The 22,987-nt window shown below is 41.3% G+C and overlaps 1 protein-coding gene across 1 annotated transcript; it reads left to right on the top strand.

Moving 5' to 3' along the window:
- Positions 1-359: 359 nt before the first annotated feature.
- LOC138213015 (synaptotagmin-5) lies at positions 360-10,510 on the top strand. The gene is made up of 5 exons (XM_069173810.1): positions 360-448; positions 2,140-3,140; positions 7,460-7,631; positions 9,392-9,558; positions 9,661-10,510. Exons 1-5 carry the CDS (start codon positions 427-429, stop codon positions 9,808-9,810), a joined length of 1,512 nt encoding a protein of 503 aa, XP_069029911.1. The 5' UTR covers positions 360-426; the 3' UTR covers positions 9,811-10,510.
- The last annotated feature ends 12,477 nt before the right edge of the window (positions 10,511-22,987 follow it).

The raw sequence follows: 22,987 nt of genomic DNA on the forward strand, positions 1-22,987 counted from the left end.
AGTCCATTATACGGACTGCTCCTCTTTTCTGACTCCCGCCTCTGCGTTTTTAATTTACGTACGGTTCAAGGACTCCTCTGAATGTCTGACATTAAATTGGAGAAAAGGATGACATGATATATCCCTGGACTGAATGATTGCTGACATGTTGCGGTGCAGTAAAAAGTTGTATTCAATTTGTTTGTAATTTAGTTTGCATCCAAAGTTGCATAGATGATAAAATGACAGTAAACACCAGCACTGGTAGGCTAAACTGTTTTCAGGAAGGCAGGACCGTTTCTGCCTCCGACGCATCGTCAGTGCATCTGAAATAAAAGCGCCGTCCTCAGATGAAGCCATTGGCTGGCAGGCTTCAGCTCCCTGCGCACTGGCGACGCAGCGCTCTCCAAACCGCGCTCACACCGACTCGACACGCACACCGGGGACATGTCGCAGTACACTCTGGGAGGTAAGACATGGTTTTGAATCTATTTGATCTTTTATTGGTTCTCATTTTGTTCGTCTGCAAACTCTGTAACCTCGAGTTTGCTTTATCTTGCAGCACTTGTATATATTTTCCCGACAGAGAAAAAAAAAAAAAAAAAAAGCACTGTAGGGCCGATTTAAAAACAAACACGATGCTACTAATTCCTCCTGTTAATTTGACCTCAGACATGAGGAAGAGCTGGAGATGAAGTTAGAAGGCAGTCTAAAGAGAGGGATACCTGAGGCATGAACTGTGGAGAGAGGCTGTAACAGAGAGGGTGCCCCAAATGTTTCAATAAGTTTGTATGAATAAACACTATCCAATTTCTAGATTAAAAATGAGATTATTCTCGATGTTACAACAACCTTCAATCACTTTCTTTGTAAATTAATAGCATGCCATTATTCTATGCATGATTGGGTAAAGTTTACAGATCAACCCGTGCACACAACAGCAGCCAAACACACACATGCAACTGTGCATTAAATGCCGAATTGGCACTGCCCAGGTTTCACCATTACATCATTTGGTCCATAATAAGGTCCACTGGCTGGTCAGACCGAGGCACATTTTAGAGCAATCTTATCAGCATTTTTTTTTCCCAACATCCATCCAGCCCATCAGTGCCTTCATCTCTTAATGGAGGCAGTGTGAGGAGCTGGACGGGCTCTGAAGGGGCTGAGATGGATCTGACAGCTGACACTCAATTGCTGTGACAGGGATGTCATATTTAGGATTTAAGGATGCACCTCACGTCATGTGCTTTTATTCTCTGATAAATCCCTTGTGATGGAAACATTTTTGGGTGGGAGAGACACATCACTGTTTAGTTTAAACTAAATCTGTGGTGCACCAAAACAAGACCAAAGCTGCTCTTCTGCAAATGATTTATATTTTCTTTGCCAGTTGTTTGATCTCACATTGGTCACAGCCTAAAGCTCACACACAGCTTTCCAACCTTATTGTCACCACTATCCACCACCAGTGTGTCTGAAGGATGAGTCATCCCAATGCGCCCTCATTATCGGACATAATGAACATTAGGGTTCAGATTTAACAGCCCCAAGCTTCGTTTATTTTGATATTCTACTGAGGATTTCATGTTTTCAAAGGTGCTGATGTTAAGTTCAGGGAAATCTAAATAAAATGATGCTAAAGGTATGAGATGGATTTAGTGTGTGATAAAATGTTTTATCCAACTTATTTTTTTAACTGACAACAGTTGAAGTCAATAAAATCTTAATGGTGACCATACATTTTTTTTGAACAGCTGATGATGCTTAAATGATAAATATACAGACACACAATTTGATTGCTAAGAAAATTGATACCAGTGCTTTGCATGTGTGCTGCTTCTGCCTTGTATCATTTATACAATTATGATATAACATTTCCTCCTTAATCTCATCTAGGATGTAGCATGCAGACACCACACGATAATGGTTTAGAGTTTGCTCTTTTCAAATGAATTTGGCTGCAATTAGAGTTAAACTCAAAAGCTGAATTGTCAGTCTGGTGATGCTACTTTTTGAATCCATCTTTTTTTTTTTTTTCTGTTTCCCATTTCCTTTGTCTTTTCCTGCTCACTCAGATTCACTCTGTCTCACTGTCTCATGCTCCTCATTAATCCCACTAACACAATATTAACCGGTGACGCTTGCTTTGTTTTCTAGTTCACCTGCAGATCCTGCTGGCTGTGGGTCTGGCTGTGTTCTGCTATTGTCTGGTTCTTGGCTGCATCCTTTGCTGTCGCAGGAGGAAGAGCGTTTCATCGGAGGACAAGGAGGCAGTTTTCTTGTCTCCTCATCCTGCTGAGAGGGTGACTGTGACGCTGACTCCGTCTCTGTGTACGCAGCCGATCAAGCAGCAGTACGAGGAGCTGGACGGGGACGTGTTGGACTTTCCTTCCTCTAAGAGCAGCTCCTCTCCCTCTGAGGATGACCTCCCTGCTCTGCCGTCTGACCCCAGCCCTGCCAGGTCAGCTGAGCTGGTACCGTCCCCGAGGTCTACTTGTCCAATGCGGCGCCTCAGCACTCCTGCTATTCCCCGCTCATCTAACAAACCTCGAACCCATGGCAGAGCCTCTTTGCCCTCTCTCACCAAGTTGAGTTTCGTGTCAAAATCCCGTCGGGCGGTGGGTCGGCGCAGCACCGTGAGCGGGGAAAGTTTTACTTGTAGTGAGAGCAGTTGTCTGAATGCTGATGCTGATGCTCCGATCGAGCAGGGGGAGCCCGGTCTGTTACAGTATGGCTCCAACACTCTCTGTGTCCCCTCCAAGCCAGCCCCCCTCCTGCACTTCTCCCTGCTCTTCTCCTCTGCCTGTGGCACCTTGGTGGTCAACATCCTGGGGCTCTCGGGGGCCAGTCGAAGACGCAGCGGGGTGTTTGTCCGGGCCAGCCTTCCCCCACTCTGCCCCACCCCTCAGCAGATAGCATCGCGGCGGCGCAGCCTCAGCCCGGAGCTCCACAGCCAGAGCTTTGTGCTGCAGGTGGGCTCTGTGGAGGAGCTGCGCACCTGCACCTTGAGACTGGCTGTTCACAGCAGGGACTTCTCAGGCCTAAGAGAGGCTGCGCTGGGGGTGTTGGAGCTGTCCTGTGGGCAGATCGAATGGGAGCCCGACACCACCACCACCTACACCAGGCAGCTCAGCCCCACCAAAAGCAAGCTGAAAAAGGTACATGGTGTTTTAATCATTTCATTCATTTGGTGGATACATTACAATTAACCTTTCAAGGGAGTATATAGAGCAAGAAATCACAAAAAGTGCAATGAAAAACATTTCAAAACACAGCAGATTGCAAATTAGAGGTCCTATGACTTTCACCCAAGTAGGAACTGGCCGGAAACATCTGGACTTGAGCCACAACGTGTCAGCAGAGTTTACAAAAGTGCTGCTGAGAAGCCTCCAGTTCGTTATTAGCCCACATAGATTAATTGTTGCCTTATCTGGTACCAAACCAAACAAGTCTGAAAAACGTAATGATGAAATACCAGCTGTCTTTTGGGACTTTGATGCTGCTTTGCACACAAAGAGAACAAAGGGCAGGTGAACTCAGGAGGAAACTCAGTAACCAGCCGTCCTCTAGTTAAAATGCAACACTCTTTTATAGAGTTAGACATGAAAACAGGAAACAGAGGGAAACAATTACCCTGACTCTCTTCAAAGGTAACAAAATCTGCCTACCACCACCTCTAAACCTCACTAATTAGCAAGTGGTGTTTCACCCATATGAAACTACAACTAGCAGTTTTACAGGGACTTACATGCTGGATCTATTTCTTGGCCATGCAGAGTCACACTGTTGTCTTTACAACACGTTAAAGCAAAACCAAAAATGTTATATTTGTGCACTTTTAGTGGTGCTTACAACTAGATTTGAAATATTAGAGGAAATTAGTTTTCTGTCTAAACCTTAGCAAGAAATCACATCCCCCTAAAAACAAGAAGCAATCTCTCATGATAAGACACATTCAAGTCAGTAAAGTAATTGGTTGGCCAAAGATGGCGCCTGCGTTTCTAAAGTAACAACTCTTCCTCTGAGGCCCTTTTGGGTCCTGTCAGATCCAATAAAAATTGTACACAGACCTTAGACCCATGCTAATTTTAGCCAGACTCAAACAGGAAACAAAAGGTACAAGAACACGTGGATGAGCTACGTAGAGTTTATCAGGCATCTGTGCAGATACATACAGAGTGGACTACGGGGTTTGTGTGTGTGTGTGTGTGTGTGTGTGTGTGTGTGTGTGTGTGTGTGTGTGTGTGTTTCGCTGACAGTATGTACTTTTGAACTGCTGTTTTGGTAAATGTCCTATATCACTTTCAAAAATCCAAATTTCCATCTGATTTAACGAACTGGGGAAACTCTGCATGCGGCCCTACAAATAACACAAATCATGTTTTATCCATGAAGGAATGTAGCGTCTAATCAGCTCTCCCATTAGTCACTTTTCCAATGTTGTTAGTCATGGTGACATTGTTGTTAGCGACTGCAGAGCAAATAAGCAGAGTGCAGCAAATTGGCAGCGCACCCACGCCGTGCCCTCTGCGGCTCCGCTGAGACGCTGCCAGAAGGTATTAATATGAGGCTTTTGAAGGGAGGTGAGCCAGATGTTTCAGTGGACATTAATCCACTGTCAGTCACTCTGAGACGTGCTGTGTTTCAGTATCTTGTCTCCCCCCCCCATGTTACAGTGAGGTGAAAATCAGACTCAGGTGTTCTCCTCCCTGATGCAGAAACCATCACCTTCCTCTTCCTCTGTAGCAGCAGCTGCCTAGTGTCAATGTGTGTGGATGTGGAGCAGGAAGAGCAGAACCGCTCAGCAGTGGGCGTGTTTTCAGAGGCTGAACACTGATGACTCCAGCTTTCACGCTTGGCGCTTCCTGGATTTATAGTAAAACACCAGGTTTTTTAATCAGTGTATGGGACCGGCTGGATTATTGATGATTATTCACCAACATTGGATTACTTGTTTTAACACTTCATCGGAGTGGGGTGCATGATGTGGCAGTCATTTTTGCGAAAGTGGAACAGTCAGGTTAATCAGCAGATTTTTTTTTGGAGGACGCAGGCTCTTTATTTTTAATCACAGTCATATATCATCCCTGCAGTTTTCTCTTATATCTATTCTGTACTGTAGGATCGATCTCTTAATCTTTATAAACAGATGGCAGATAAGTCATGTATGAACAGTAAATCCAAGGTATTGCCACCATATTTTGTCCATAACAAACATTTCTCTTCTCCATTGCTGCAGAAATCCTTAAAAGCACAAACCGTATCAGGACACCACTGTAAGTCACCTACCAACTGATCTCGTCTTACTTTTTTTGTCCCTAAGCTTATTTCAGCTTTTGGGCTGAAAGCAGGCGCCTATGGTTTATTAAAAAAAATGCCTTTTCCCATTACTTGCAAAGTCAGGCAAGGCTAAGTTTCAGGCTCAGCACTACTGGCAGTTATTTTACATTATCGTCCCCAATCAGGGTGCAGAAACAAATATATACAAATATATCATGAGACTATTTAGCTGTAATGATTAACTTGTTACTTGCACTTTCTATATTGCAATTTCTTCTTTCTTATTGGCTGACCTGCTATCATAGCAAAATGTGTAACACACACCTGTACACTAGAAGGAAGCATATCAAGGCAAACAAAACCACGTGTCAACCCATGTGGTTATGGTTCGGAAAAAAAACCCCTCAAAAACACTTTTCACCCCCAGAGCTCAAACCCCATCCTCCTGGGTAACAGGCTGCGACTTAAGCCACCATATACAACACTACATGGATTTCAGCATCCTTTGTTAGTCTCATTATCCCTGTCGAGAGATGATTGTCACATGACCTGTGTTTTACATCCGTGTTCTTCTCGTGTCTATACAACGCCGCATGTGTCAAAGACACATTTCCCTTTAGTGGATGGGCGTGTTTATTACTCACTTTGCTGTGATACTGGGCTGCATATCCACTGATACCAATATATCTGCAAGAAACTAAAACCAATAATTTATCAGTCTTATTAGTTTAGGCATGCTGGACATTTCACTGACTGAAATAATAATAATGATTCATGTTACTGGAAGAGGGTTGAAATACAAAGTCTCCAGATGGCAACTGACCTTCTGACTAACTTATAATTTGAGAAAAAAAAAGTGTGTTGAACTGGTGTAAAGTAAAGACAGCAAAATATTTCTCCCTTACTTCCTGACACAAGTGTCCCCTCTGAGCGCTGCGTTAGTGTTTTTTTTATTCAGCAGGTGGCAGTAAAGCTGACGTTTGTCAAATTTGTGGCTGAAATGTTTACATCCTAAGAAAATCTTGGCAGGGAGGTTGAATGACAGATCGTGCTACACTTGTGGTTGATAGATAAAGACGGCACTGTTGTTCTGAGCAGCTACATGATTGTGAATGTGAAGTTGTTGCTGACAGAGTGTGAATGTTGAGTCAATCATTTCTGCACAAATCAAAGTTTGGAAGCAGTAGGAAGTTTGCCAAACTTAAAATGTTTTGCTTCCCTTTCTTCTTCGGCTTCCATGCTTAGAAAACCACTGGATGACTCATAGAATCAGTCTGTTTGGGTCTGTTATGTAACCCTAAATATCTAGAGTGTACAGAGTTCCCAAATAACAACAGACTTCTGCTATCGCTGTAAAAATAAGAGCCAAAAAATTACATAACACTTTGTAATTTAAACTATATTGTGCCTGAGGAAAATAATGTTTTTTTGCTATTGTTTTACTCCCCTGAAAAAACAACATTTGGTTGAAGATTTAAGGTTGGCTTGACAATGTGGCAGTGAACCGAAAGTCACTTGTTTGATAAATTTCCTTCACACTCTGCTGCCATGGCCTCACAAAGTCGCTGGCGGGCTGATACTCCATAACACGCCATTTGACAGCAGAAAGTGACTCATCGGACCCCAGACAATGCAAGCTAATGAGAGCTGACATGAACACATTCTCTATTAATTCTATCCATAGTGGCTTGGTGCATAAATATGTTATGTCTTAAAGGGTGGGTGGTCAAATAGAGTCCTTAATCCTGACAGCTACATGTGAAGACAACCATTAACACTGATCAGCTTTAAGTGACTATATGTAACACAAATCTAACACTTCAAATCTCCTCAGTCGGGTCTGTTCAAGATGCCTCGACAAATGAAGAAAAACTATGATTTTGCCTGGCAGTAATTCACAGTGAATCCCTTTATGGGGAACTGATCACTGATCTGAGTATTAGTGCCTTGGGTCGACTCATTCACTGACAGCACTGTAGAAACATATTCACAAACATGGGATTTCAGTGCTTAACTGCATGACTCAGCTCTTTTCTTTTGGTTTCTTTCGTTGGTTTTATTTCATTCCCGGCCTCTCAAAAAAAAAGGAGGCAAACATCTGCTGAGCGAAAGAAGACTTTTTTTTTCCCCTTTTGCTAAATCTGTCATATTTTTTCTTGATCTCTTATGTTTCTTCTGTTTTCCTTCCTGCTCTCAGAGTGTGAGTTCTCAGGAAACGTTGGGTCACAGGAAGAGCTCGGTGTGTGTGCCGCGGGCTTTAGGGCAGCTGTTCATCCTGCTGCAGTACCAGACACTGGCGCAGCGCATCAAGGTGATGGTCCGAAAGGCTGAGAGTCTGGCCAAGCTCACACGGATCCCAGGAGCTCCAGGTGACAGTCAGCCTCATACCTAAACAATGAAATCAAATATTTGTCACGCCTCCATTAATGTCCCATATTATTGTTTTCTGGTGTGGTGCACCATGAATCAGCTTAGTCACTCTTTTAGCTCCATTTTGCTCTCCATCAACTCCTGGGGGACGTATCTGGCTCTTTAGCTGCTCATTGCTCCACTGTCTTCACTTGGCAGTTGCTGGCTTTGTCCGCTGATACTAAACAGCTAGCGCACAGTCAGTTTATTCAATCGGTTTATTGATCGGTCAACGGAAACAGTAAAGTTGCGAGGCGAAGAACCAAAGCAAAGAGCTAAAAGATGCTGTACATCTCTGGAGAGCTGCAGTGTCAATACTTTCACATGCTAGTAGCAATTCAATTTAATATAATTTCATTTCATTTGATTTAATTTGATTTAATTCAATTCAGTTCAGCTCGGTTCAGTTCAATTGGCTTTATTGGCAAGTTTCAAGAATTATGTTGACACACCATTAAGATGCAGTTTGTCCAAAAATCTGCACAGTACACAAAAATAGTAATATGAATTTGAACACAATGTTAAGATTGATAGATATTTATGATATATTCAATAGAGTAGTATACTGTGTGTGTTTGTGTGTGTGTGTGTGTGTGTGTGGGGGGGGGGGGGGTCACTCATGTTGCAGGGACCTTAATTCATTAACACATTATGGGGACTTGGCTCCCTTATGGGGACAATAAAGGTCCCCATAACAAATCATTACATGTGAAGGGGAAGATGTTTTACGGGCAAGGTTAGCGTTAGGCAGGAAATAGTTGGAAAATGAATGAAAGTCAGTGTATTATCCTCTGACGTCATGGAAACATGGTCACTCACTGTCCAGCAGGTTGTGATATTTTTATACATACTTGGCAGCAACATATGCAGTGTCTCCTGCTCCAGCAAGTATTTTACATTTCTAGAGGACATCAAGCTCTTTGAAATGTGAAATTACAGAGTTGAACTTTTGAAAGTAAATGTTTCTTATTTCAAAAAATGATTTACAATTTAAGAAGGAAATGCCTGCCTCAGCCTCACATGTCGAACAGTGAACATATTTTCTGTTTATTATGACAATACCAAACAAATGGAATACAGTAGTTAAGAAATATTAATTCAATTTATATCCTAAGTCCTGGGAGGTGCATTTACTTTTACAAGTTCAAGTGAACCACCATATCATCCCTCCAGTCGTTATGCTAAGGAGGAGGACTAGATTTTGCTATATAAGCTGCAATGCACATAAACACACAGTATCCTCATGTGTTCCTACAGCCAAAGGCAGACAGACTGAATCCCTGATTGGCTTGTAAAATAATCAGGTTAAGATCCGATCAGTCTAGTGCCATTTCCCCTCCTCTCTGTACCATATTTCACTGGGATGATGGTAGTAAGCAGAGGAGGAAGATTCTGTGAAAGATAAACAACTGATGTTGTGGTTTTTCACACCCAAACTGACAGTGTGCCTCTCCTGAGTTTTAGGATCAAACTGTCCCTGACATCTGGGGAAACGCACGCTTGATGCAGATACATGATTCTTATGTGTTAGTGACACATTTCTTTTAATTTTAGTAAATCTAATTAGCACGCTTGAATTGATGTACAAAGGAAGACTTGAAACATGATTTCGCTGCTCCTGGCAGCAACAGTTTTATTTTTTTATTTACTTAAACAATGTAATTAAACCATGAAATACATATAATAAAATCATAACTGAAGATGTACTGTTTTTCTACAGATCACTATGTTGTCATTAACTTGCGTCAGGATGGTAAAGTAATTGGTACTAAGGAGACCAAAGGGGTCAGGGGTCCGAACCCCATCTGGAATGCTCCATTCCTGTTTGACCTGCCCCCTGGTGACATCACTCAGCTGCCATTGGTCCTTGAATTCATCATCATGCAGGTAGGAAGTCGTACAAAAGTCCCATCCTTATATACAGTGAGACACTGGTAACGCTATCCTTAATGTCAAATTTTGAATCCAGTTGTGTCTGTGTGTCCTCAGGGTCGTCTCTACACTAGGAGCAGTGTCCTGGGTCGCGTTCTGATTGGCGGCGATGCCTCGGAGGCGGGGCAGGGACACTGGAGGGAAATGTGCAACCTGGGGCAAATGGAAACCGCGCGCTGGCACACCATCTCATCAGATGTGCTGTAGGCGTGATGTACACACTGTGGGATTTGATCTCTATCATGGGACGGGGGAACCACACACCTCATTTGCATCCAAAGTATTTATTTTAGTGTTTGTATTTTTAGGTCTGTCTATTTTTTTTAGAGCTTTGACGACTTGATAGTTTTCCATGCCACAACAGAAAACGATGACGAATTAGGTAAGTGGTGAAGCTGTTGTAAGGAGAGCGTATCTGACAAATATCCAGATGCTCTGCGTGTTTCTACAGGGCTGTAAAGGGAGGAGCACTGATCACTGTATGGAGTAAGGTGTGAGAAGGAGAGTGGAGCGTTTTTCTCCATATCAACAGTATTCTGCATCTTCGCATTGCCTTTGTGATTATTTCCACTGTGACTTCTGAAAACCGTAGTCTGTAAAACTGTATCATTCTGGATGTACTGTATGATACTCGTGCTGATGTGGTAGTACTGTTTGTATTGTGTCCAGAGGCTACACATGCTAATGTTGACTAGTTATGAAGCATATATGTCACCACACTGCTTGTGGTTCGCTGTGGAGTTTAACTGTGCCAGTATATGGCCATAAACTAAACTAATGTCTTACGTTCAGTATGAAGCTGTTATGAGTAGCTTCACTGTGTGTGGTATGCCTGCTGAATAACTGTTTTAATTTGTTCCCAAAGAAGGAAAACTATTTTGTCTTTTATTTACAATAAAATATGTGGGCGTGATTCACTGTCTCTATTTCCATAAATTGCAGTTATATAATATATTGCGGCTGGCCTACTGATGCACAGAAAATGCATGATTAAGAAATATATGATGGTTACACCTTAGTTATACATTTTTCAGACAACCACTTTACATTTTGTGAGCTGCGTGTGCTCTTCTGGATGAAAGACTGCAGCCTCGCAGCAGCTTTATCAAATGTCACTGCTGACAGACTACGATGCAGCAGTTAAGATTAGACTGGACACATTATTAGACCACTATGATGGAGAGTTAACATGATGGTGCCCAGACTAAAGGTGGGAATTTTTTTTAAATTTTTTTTATTATTATTTACAGCAATTTAATTTCAAATTATTATATGTTTGAAACAATTGACATTTGCTGTAAAAGAAGTTGGTGTGACGGTTACAATTATGAGGTTGGAGCGTTGACGTTATGACGTGGCCAACGGCAGCTGACACGGCTCCTGGGATGACAGCTGTCAGTTTTGCAGGCATTTGGTCATAAACATATATTTTACTCGAAACCACAATTCAGTCAGAGGGTTTCAAAAGGCTGAATGATTAATAATCTGATGACTATGAAGGTTTGTACAAAATTCCCTGACAATCCATCGCGTAGTTTCTACGATGTGGCATGAAAAATTTGTTGAAAACTGGTCAGTAATAAAAACTGAACACAATTTACATTTAATTGGCTAAAATTTGGAGCACGATCAATACGATCCTGAATAATGCTGCGTTCAAATCGGGTCGTAGTTACCGTGTACGTAAGAAGATTCCACATGAACTGCCCCCACATGTGATATTCATGACGTCAGAACTTGACATTTTCTATAAGCCTCGATATCACGACTTGTGACGTGTTTGCTGACGTTTACGGAAATGGCAGAGGACATGGAGGTTCATTTTTCGTTGTATGTTAAGCTAATATATTGTATTTTTAGTCAAGTTTGTCTTCATAGCTTAGACAATAGCCAACATATGAGGAAAATGTTGATCTTCCCAATAGTCTCCTCTTTTCCCGAGGAGCCTTCGCATTTCCTGCATTACGTTAGCCCCCTGTTGCCTTGCTGAATTGTTAACTTCTGTGGCTTCTAGACCACAGATAGCTGTCCATGTTGCCGTAGCCTTGCAAAGGTGTTTTTGCGACTTCACCACTTGGACTCCAAGCCTACGGTGCACACAGCGTACCGTGTTGTAACCACGATTTCAGAAGCTCCATTTGAAAGCAGCATAAATTGTGATCGTAGGGATGATGTCACTAGAACAAGTGCTGGAGCTGGTCCAGAGACAGTGAATAACTGAACTCCGCAGATATTATGACCCCCATCATCGGGATTTTATAGGAATACAGAGACATCTTCTGTTCACAGCTGGAGGCTCTGTGCGCAATAAAATAAACGTCCATAAAACTCAACTGATGTCACTATGTCACCAACTGATTGACAGCTGACTCCAGAAAGTGTCCCCTGAAGATAAGCCTATCTTCAACTCCAGCCTCACTGCTCTGCTTTTAACTGAGAAAAAAAAACAACTGCCTGCATTCAAATCATTTGGTGTTGACAGGGATGTTGTGGCAAATGTATTCTTCATGACCAAATCCTTTCATCATTGTTTCCTGCTTACGGTGGGTGACTCCAAGGAGTTATAAATATCCATATATGTGCAATCAAAAGGTGATGTAATGTATCTCCTAGGATGATCTTATGTCATATCAGATCACCAAACAGATATGACTACTGCCACACACACACACACACACACACACACACACACACACACACACACACACACATATATATATGGAAATATGACACACAGCAGTAAATGCATAAAAGCATACATCCACACAGAAAGTCACATCTCGGGTCCTTGTGAGTCAGAAACGTGTCACAATAAATGTAAAATGAGGTTCTTGGCCCCAGTTGGATGGAAAACACATTCACACACTTAATTACACTCATCATTATCAAGTCATGCTTCCTGCCCAGCTTTTTTTCTTCTCTTTTGAAAACAAATTCATTGCACTTTTCCTCACTGTGTAATTTGCACTTCCTGCTGGCTTGAACCATCACTTCTGTGAACAGATGAGTCAGCACTGTCAATAAAACATCAAAGTTGGTCAGTGAAAGAGATAAGAACGAAGACAAATATAGCCTATGAAAGAAACTGAAGCAGATGCAGACACTGAAACAGTGTGGACCATTTGTTCCAAAGAGGATTCGACCCACAAACCTGAAGATCCCCAGCATGATGACACACACTGCACCACCGGGGAGATACGCATTTGGACAAGCATCTAGTAACTTGATAGAAAGGTTTTACAAGTGCAAAAACAGTCACATCATTCTGGTGTTGTCAGGTGTGTTGTGATGAAGTTGGTGGCATGGTGGTGCAGTAGTTATCGCTGTCTCACTATATTCCACCGAAGATGTGTCCGTCTGCGTGGCCTCATATTCAACCGCCTGCGTGTCAGTCATGTTTCCTTGATTTCTATGGAGTTTAATTTTGTTTTCTCAACAAACTTCCTGCCCGGTCGATCTGCTCTATTCGAAATTCCCGCGGTCTCCGAGCGGCTTCCGTCAGAAATAGATTCGCTGCCTGTCTTTAACAGAGCAGCGCGGCGAGCCGCTTCTGGGACGCTGGTGAGAGATGAATCATCGACTTTAATGAAGGCGATTCACTCCGGCAACCGCGTCGGACACGGAACGAGTGGAAAATGGCCTTTATGGGATCGAGCCGCGCCTGGGGCTTGGCTTGGTTAAAACTTTGGGGGAAATAAAAAAAAATGTATGCATACATTACAAATTACAGGAAGATATTGAATACCAATGCAGACTCACCGTTTGACCAAACTGAACTGAAATGTAGCGCAGTTAAAATGCATGAAAAAGTCAAAATATTGGTTATAAAAGTTTGACAAAAAATCTGCATCATTTTGATGGTGTACCATAGTGATGTTGTTGGCATCTAATACCCAACGGAAAGCCAAGAACTTAAAACACAACCTAAAAACTCCAAACAATAAATAATAATGGTATGAACACGTAAAAACAATTGAAATTGATAAACTTAAAAAATACAAAGTTAAAAAGACATTTCGTAGATTTCCAGTCATTTCACATTCCACACTTAAAAAAAAATTACAATAAATCACCGCTTTGGCCGAGAAAGCTGATTTTATTTTCAGGACATCCTCTGCATTGTGACAACTATTTTTTTTATTTCTCAAACAATTGATGAAAATTCACCAAATCTAGACCCAGGCAGATCTCAATCCCCCAATGTTCTTGCTGCGAAGCAACACCACTAACCTCTGCACCATTATGCCATCAACTTCACTACAATACACCTGACATCATCAGAATGATGAGATTTTTTTCATACATGTAATATCTTTGTCTCCAGTTACTAGACGTTTGTACACGGTTTGTCTCCCTGATGGTGCAATCTGTAAGCCACCTTCTCTGGGGACCTTAAGGTCCATGGTTTGAATCCACTGGTGGACAAGTACGATGTTGCAGTGTGTTTATGTAATTTACTGTCATGTGCTTTTGTCCTCTGCTTGCAATTTGGTCGGACCCCGATCATTGCCTCTTGCGGCTATATTTTATTATCTTTTTGTTGATATTTCCAACTGCAGCCTTGATGATATGTGCATAATCAGATGTAACTATATTCTGGTATGATCAAACATTTCACTCTCCACAGATCTAAAGAGCATTTTTCCAGTCTTTTTTTATTAGATTATTTACTACAATTTGTTTACTCAGTTGACACATGTGACTGCAAACCTGATGGTTTCTGGCCTTTTATAAATGACTTTTTAGCATTTTTTTTTTTTTTTTTTATAAAAACAGGGTTTTTCACAACCTGGCAACTGAAAAGTTGCTCTTAATAAATTATCTAACTATAGCAGTAAATTGTAAATTAACAATTAAAAAAGCTTTCAGTTTTAACTCAATAAGAAAGGGGATCTTCTGTGAAAGTGGTACCAGAGTTCAGATCAAGCTGCTCATTACTGTCACACATATAATACCGAGTTCAACAACCCTGAATGTGTTTCACAGTAAACAGGTGTAGAGGCAGTGATGCTGCTGCAAAACGCCCCACAGCGACCCACAGCAGATTGTTTTATGTACTCTACTGTGAGGAGTCAGTTGTGTACAACTCAGCCAATTGCACTCTGCCTGGACTGGACACTGTGTTCTCTCTCATACGGATACAGAAATACAAAATAAGAGTGAACTCTGTCCAGTCCAGTAAGCAGCGGCCCTGAACACACAGTCCTTAAACAACCCTCCTCTGCTCTGACTGCAGAAACTAACAGTATTGAGCTGCACGTGTCAGCTTGTCGACTGATCCATTCACCTCTCTCACTGACCTCTGAGGAGAAATGACTAAAAATCTCCCTCTGAAACAGTTCACAGAATACCATTAAGGTTTTATTCCTTGGTGTGAGTACCATCACTGATAGCTTGAGTGTGAGGATCAGCGTAGAAACTACAATTGTTAACCATTCAATCTGACTAATGAACTAATGATCTCCATCCCTACAGAACATCTTCCACACTGCACTGCAGGACGTATCTGTGACTCACTCCTTCGCTCGGTTGCCTTCATTGGACCCGCGGTCTGACATTTACTGCCTGTCACTGTGCACCTGCTTTCATCTGAAGAGACAGCAGGTCCTTTCTGTTCTGGGGTGGAGGGGATGTGTCCTCCTTCTCTGTGATCTTGTGTTAAATTGGATGCTGAAGCGTGCTGCCCACATGCTCAAACCAACTGCTTTGTTGCACTGCCATGACAAAAAGATGAAAAACTTTCTGTGTCTTCTGTAGCAACAGAGGAAAAGACCATCGTGACTAAACAAAGCAACTTCCCACACAACGTCCCATCACTTCTACTCACTTCTGAGTTTCTTCAGACTGTCGCTGAGGTCTAAAGAGAAAATTAGGACCAAAACCGGTAAATGAAACAAGAGGAAAGAGGAAAGAGGGAAGCTTTTGTTTTTTTTTATGATCACCTGACTTTTCTTCCACATCACTTGTTCACATACTTGTTTCAAAGTTGAATATTTCAATTTTCACATAATACCATCTTGAGAGATTGAACTCAGTCAGAGGGACGTACAGTGTCATCATCAAATTGGCCAACAGCAGGGTTTTCCCTACCATTATAACACAAGAGCAGAACCCAACTGTTCTTTCACAGCACTTACGCCACTATAGCTTCTCAATAAGCTCTGTTTTGTCCATATTTAGTAATTACCATTTTTTATAGTGCATTTTCAAATATTGTAATACTAATAGTCTAAAATTACCTGAAAATGCATAGATTTAGTAAAGAAACTGCCCTCCACCCCCACCGCTACCACAGTACCTGAACTCTCCAAAAACAAAGGAAAACCTTGGCCTAAAAGTCAGTGTGGGTATAATAACATCATTTATTAACAGTATATAGTGTCAGGTATGAGCTCTGTTCTGTTATGAGTTGTAACTATGACATCAGTTGTCAACTCAGACTGATTCACGTCCTTTTGTCGCACCCCATCTTTGCCAAATGTATTGATCACGTTCTGCTTCCGCTCGGCACACAGATCAATAACGGTGTACCTCAGTAGTCGCTACGCAGGCTGTCAGTTACCTCTCCTGTCTTCTTGGTGCAGTTCATGTAAATGGTTAAAGCACTGTGGCCCCTATTAGAAAAGCCTGTCCACTATACTGCACACCTTTATTTCAGAAAGAAACGTCACCTTCTTCCAAATACTTAAGATACCAAATGAGTTTATTCAGTGTTTTAGCTGCATTTTACATGCCTCTGCTTCTTTCAGCCATCTTCACCATTATTTTGTTTCTGTATGACAAAAAAGAAAAAACAAAACTGTAATGATAAATTTGAGAGTTCTCAACTGCAAGTACTCTGTGTAACAAACAAACACAGTGAAGTGTAAAGTGGGACTCTGCTTGTTAGAAATCAACATAATGCTAAACTGTTTACCACTTTTTGGTAGATCATCAACAGGAAAACGTTTTACTTTTTATTGAGAATATTATGATTATTTATACAATTATAATTTCTTCAAGGGTATAATCTTTAACTGCCCATTGGGCACTTGACTTGTGTTCATCCAATCAAAATACAGGAATATTTTTCGTAAATATGGACACAAACTAACACAGAGGAGCAACTGATGAGTCATCTTAAGAGTGTGCTGCAGCTGCAGAGCATCCAGCAGTGACACAGTCCTGCTGCATGCTCCCACTGGGTCAAACAACATCTTATAATATAATATGAGTAAAGCTTGTGTCTTTAATAATCAACTTGATTTAATTATTGTAAAAAAACTTGAATGAGTTTCAGGCTTTTATTTTCTTATGAATAAAGTGTGCTAGTGTGTGTTTATTATTTCACAGCAGTGACCCATCACACAGGTAGGACGAGCACAGGTATATATATATATAAAAAATAACATTAATGATGGCTGAATTCCATTTAGCTGCTTAATTGTTTATGTTATCCGTCCTACGTGCTTTTCTGACTATAACAAGTCTAAATGTCTTCTGAGACATGATTCATAGTACAACTGTGTGGATGTTGCCATCTAGTGGATGCGAGGTAAAACATCTGCTGGCTGAAATCTACAAGTGTAAAACTGAAACGTGATTTTGTTGCAGAGAATGAGGTCACACCAGCATCAGGCAAACTCAGCCGCAGAGCTGTGTGATGAATACAGCACTGATACATCGCACGCACACACACAGTGAGGTAAATACCATCTGTGTCTGCAGGTAAGAACTGCTGCCAATAATACAATTATGCCACATTGGACCTGCAGTGTATCAAAACAAACACAAATGAGCTCGTTAAAAGTAACATCATAAACATGACATGCACAACAAACGTTGTGTGCATGTAGATGTGTGTTTTCGGCTCCACAGTCAGCCCTCACATCTGGAGAACACCGCCGACCCGATGGAAGATTAGAGAAGCAGAGCTAAGATCAGATCTGCCTCCTTCTGTTTATGATAAGTAACTGTGACCGTGATTAATGAACACACTGTCACGGTTAGACTGGCTTTCATCGCCTCTTGTGCCTGCTAAGAACTTTAACCCGTCTGGCTCAGGTTGCTCTGGGCCTTGAAATCGCAGCACGGCCAGAGGTCCTGAGTCCGGATCAAACAACTGCTGGATGGAAGTAGACAGAGATGCCGTTCAGGTTGCTGGGAGTGCTGGAAACATGTAAACATGTTGACAGTTTTGCAGGGTTTTTAAAAGAACCGCTTGAAGGCATTAGGGACCGTCCAAAAATGAATTGTGTAGGGACTGGGCACAAAATGTATTAAAAGAAACCACTACCCTCTACACTTGTTAATTAAAATAATATAATTTCTACAGTTTGTTTAATAAAAAAATTAAATACAAGTGTATTTCAGATAGTGTGTGTGTGTGTGTGTGTGTGCAACAAAATGATAAATAGTGCACTTACATAGCACCTTTTTAAACTTAGTGGTCTACAAAGCACTCTACAGTGTATCCCATTGACCCATTCCCACATGCATTCCCACACCAATGTTTCTCAGGTCACCAGAGGGGAGGACCCATATGCACAACACAAAATCCAGTTTAAATGAACAGAAAATACTTTGCTACAAGATATTCAAGAAGCACTAAATACAGGTAAAGCTGATCACATTCACGCCAAAAGATAAATGCAGAGAAACTCAGAGAGCAGAAAGACTCGACTTAACAAACCAGCAAGCGACTGCAGACTTGAAGAATCTATGCTCTAATTGACTGATTGGAGAGCGGCTGCAGCTGCCGCTGATTGGGGAAGTGGGCGTAGGTGAGTTGAGCTCGTCCAGTCGGGGAAGAGCATTGGTGAAGACCGGACAGAGGACCTCTGGTGGATGGCAAAGTGACATGGGAAACAAACCAAACAACAGACAAGGAAGGAAGTCCCAAACCATGACACAATAGCATCATAGCTGCTATGAAAGGTACTCGCTTGACATTTGAAGCAACTCGAGGTTCAGTGTGTTGCTCAAGGGCACTTCAGAATATGGACAGAATGACCCAGCGATTGAATGAATAGTCAGCAACCTGCCAGTCAAATAGTATTATTACTCTTCATTTTAGATTTCTATTGATATCCCAGGTCATGTGACCTAGTCACTCTAGACTAATGCCAAACTGTATTACTACATGGGACAAATGAAAAACTTCTCCTTTTTAAATTGGATCTTATTGCCTCTTCAATTTTATATGCATATTTTGTACGTAAAATAATAGCAGGTCATGTGACCAGGTGACTCCAAACCCTATTGTTACACTGGACAAAAAAGACACACCTCCTATTTTATTTTATTTGAGAGATTATTTAATTTCATATGAATATTTTTATGGAAATATATTCTTTTATTGAAAAGAGTTGTTTTATGTAAAAGTCCAACCTCCCTCCAGCTGTAGGGTGAGAGCTCCACTGAAGAGAGCAGCTGGACTCAGTGTGCCTCTCTCGTCTCCGTGTAAACAATGGGCCAGCTAATGTTTAAGCAAAAACACATGAGATTCGTTTCTACTCAAACTATCTCCATTGTTGTGTTTGCTGACAGACCTATCTGCACGAAACGCATTTTTGAACTCCACAAAATGTTGGGATGGTTTGAAAGGGTCTGTGAAAGGTTGCTATTAGTGGTGTTTCAACCGTGGAGAATGTAAGGCCATTCGAAGACCACAACTCGGGCAGCCGTATGTTCTCGATACTTTATTGGAGGAGAAACACAAGAGAAAAGAAAAACTGGAACAATGCATGCAACTCGTATTGGACTTATTATTTAAACATTATGGAGTCAGTTTGATGTCAAAATAATCAAAATTCAATGATTTCTTTAAGGATAGTTCTCTGTCATTTGATAGAGTTTGAGTGAAGAAAAGCACCATAATTGCACAGCCTTGCTCATTAGTTGTCCTTTTTTAATAGTATAAGGGCTTTATAAAGGAATATTACACCAGTTACAACAGTAATATTTTAAAGGGGTGCAGCTTAATTAAGCAATTATACAGCAACGTAAAAAACAAAAATCTGTATTACAGTAGTATATCGGTATTTGTTTAAGAAGAGGATATGTTATTTCTCCTCAGATTGTAAAATCTGTCAGGTGTCACCAATGTAACTGGTGGTTTTCAAGGTTACAAGATGAAAACTGATGTTACTTAATGCAAACAAAGAAAAAACCTATATAAATGACAAAATGCAACAAAAGACTGATCTATTGTTCAGCCACATATCGATGCACGTGCACTGCATCTGTACTTCAGTCGTTACGAGCCGTGTTGCAGTTTGTGAGTTGCTGTCCAGAGGCGTAACAGCCTGCTCCATGCAATCACACACCACTCCCAGCCAGCAGACTCCGTCGACTCTGCGTCACCTCTCCTCTGTTCCTCTGCCAGGGGAAATAAGTAAATAGGAGTAAACCAATAATGAAAGTCAGATGATTATATGACAATGATGTTACGGAAAACATTTGAGGCTCAACATGTGATGTGCAGAAGGTCAGCTGACCGTTTCCAAAGTGTTTTATAAATCTTAAACAAAACTATGGATTTGATATCTTCAATCTGCACAGTTACTGTCTGTCAATGCTTTGTTATTTACTGCCAATTATCCTCACTGGATGTTTAAATCACAGCTAATTCTGTTTCAACCAGTTTGATCACGACGAGTTCTTAATTAGGAGTCTCAGATCAAAGTTATGGCAATTAGACCAAAGACGATGTTTCTGTGAAGAGAGGCTGAGAGCCAAAGATAAAGAGCTGGCTAAACAGGAACTTAGTGTGACAGACTTTGTTGCTATGGTGATGATAATGACTAGAAAGAGTTTGATGACCTCCTTGTTGCTTCTTAACCTCTTCTCTGCCTCTTTTCTGTATCATGGTGGGAGGTGAACATCTGACTGCAGACGGATGCAGACCACACAGACGTGCCTTCAGTCCCATGTACCACACACACACACACACACACACACACACACACACACACACACACACACACACACACACACACACACACACACACACACACACACACACACACACACACACACACACACACACACACACACACACACACACACACATGGCTGCCTGCTTCTCATAAGAGGCGCTAAAGTCTAAAAAACAACCCTGACAATAATGTTTATAGGATTGACTTCACACAACAGTATTCTACACATGAGAACGCCATCTCAGTTTAACAGAGCTGCAAAATAAATTCCCCTTCAGTTTCTCTTTTTCTCTTCAGTCTGACACAAAGAACCTTCTTGTAAGGCAAAGATGACATGCTACTCATAAAAGAAGCCCAATGATTAGAGAGGGGGGTGTGCACAGTGTCTGGTGACAAGCCATCCAAAAAACTATTTTCAATACAATAAACTTTAACTGTATTTAATTACAAAAAAGGGGTCCATTTGTACTGTCCACTCTCCTCCTCACACACACACACACACACACATTTAAATATAAAATATTCTTTCATACATCAGGCTGCTTACATTAAATAAAGTAAAATGAAAATGTCCATTAATCTCTTTACAACACATTGAACATATAACAATAGTGAACCTTGTGGTTCATTATGTACCAAATAACTGATTACAAATCAGTACTATTATTTCATTGGCCATAATCAGAATGTTTTATATCAGCGAGAATGTTTTGTCTCTGTTTCTTTAATAGTAATACTTCACAGACGTGTAAAACACTTTTTTTTTTTTCTGCTCCTTGTGCTGTTGATGCTGTTCTGTGAAATATGAAAGACAGGTGGGTACAGGGAAAAGTACGAGTTAGCACAAACAAAAGAGTTTTAACAGACAAAGTCATTTCGGGACATTAATGAAGATCATGACGTGATAATGTTTTACGGTGTAAGATTACTCAGCAGCATGTTTTTCTGCGTCTCACTCCACAGATATGAGTTTGAAGGACAGTTATAATACGTTACAGACCTCCACTGTCAGCTTTCAATATCTGATACCTACTCAGCACTGTTTCTCTGCAGTAGACCAACTGTCTCTCATCGTCATGTTGTTTTGATTAACAAAATCAAATGGTTTTAATACCTCCCCAAATCATTGTTTGTTAATGACTTAACCTCAGTACCAGCAGTCTGCATTTTGTCGTGATGACGATGTTCACAAACTCCACATTTACAGGGAACAGTAAAGACAGCCGAATAATAAAGCCAAACATTTACGCCAAGTAATTTGAGGGCTTTACCACAAAAGATTTGGCCGTTGTTCCCATCTGCTCCTGCTTACTGGTACCTTTACAGTTTTTTAAAGATCACCATTTCCCACCCATTTTCAAGCTGCCTGTTTTGTAGAATAATGCCCACCTTGTTAAAAACCTTTCTCTTTATTTGTTGCCTGAAGTCCAATTTGTTCTGTATTTGTTTGCATTGCATCTCTTTGGGTCTACAAGGTTTGACCTGTAAGTCTGCAGGGACGAGTGGCAGGTCGTCCTCATAAAGGAAGTTGCGAGAAGGGACTTTTTTATTTGGGTCAGTGACCACGGGAACACTACAGGTCTGTCTTTTTTTTTCAGCATGTATTCTGTTGGCAAGGCGAGCAAAAAGGAACCCATAAAACGACAGGTAGTTTCAACCCTGCAGCCTGATTGGCCAAAGACGTGTTCCAGTAATACAGTTATTTCCTCATAAACAAAGCTAGTGTTGCTTTATAAACAGGAAACTGGTGGTAACCAGGAAACCTCTACCTCCACCACCCTGCTGTTTCAAACAATGTCTGGATGTGTTGGGATATAAAATATTAACATAACTCATGCATGAATAGGGATTGCGCTTAAAGGCAGAAGTTGTATGACTTTGTTATAATGCTGATAGGTTTCAAATTCTGGAAGAGAGGCCAATGTTGAGGCATACAGTGTCTGACTTTGACTCTTTGAGGACACTTCGACAGGAAGAACAAGGGATCAAGCCGCCAACCTTTTGATTAGTAGGCAACCTGCTCAACGATCCCCTTTAGTAGGTTTATTTTTACAATGTCCACAAGCTTTCCTTCAACAAAGCTGGTTTAGTTGTCTTATCTCAAGCAAACGAGGAACTTTCATGTGGCAGATGAGAAAATGAATGTGTTTTTAAAAAAAAAATTAGCTGCAGGTAGAGGCAGAGTTGAGGTGTAACTTTATTCAGCTTTTCTTTTCATGTTTCCTTTGTGTTTTTATCATTGTGTCAGGATTCCTGTCTGCTCCTACTGCTTGCTCCTCTGTTTTGTCCCCAATCACCTCTCCTCATGTTTTCTGTCTTTCCTGTCTGTTTGTTATTGTGTCCCCATGTGTTCTGTGTCCTCCTCTCCCTGCCTCCTGTCACCTCCCATGGCCTCACCCCTCACCGGTCTCAGCAGCTGCCACCACTCTCCCCAAACACCACCTGCAGGTGGCTGATTCCACGGA

This window comes from Embiotoca jacksoni, unplaced genomic scaffold (genome assembly GCF_022577435.1).
Source record: "Embiotoca jacksoni isolate LCO1_2020_lvr unplaced genomic scaffold, fEmbJac1.0.p SCAF_6, whole genome shotgun sequence".
Lineage (NCBI taxonomy): Eukaryota > Metazoa > Chordata > Actinopteri > Embiotocidae > Embiotoca > Embiotoca jacksoni.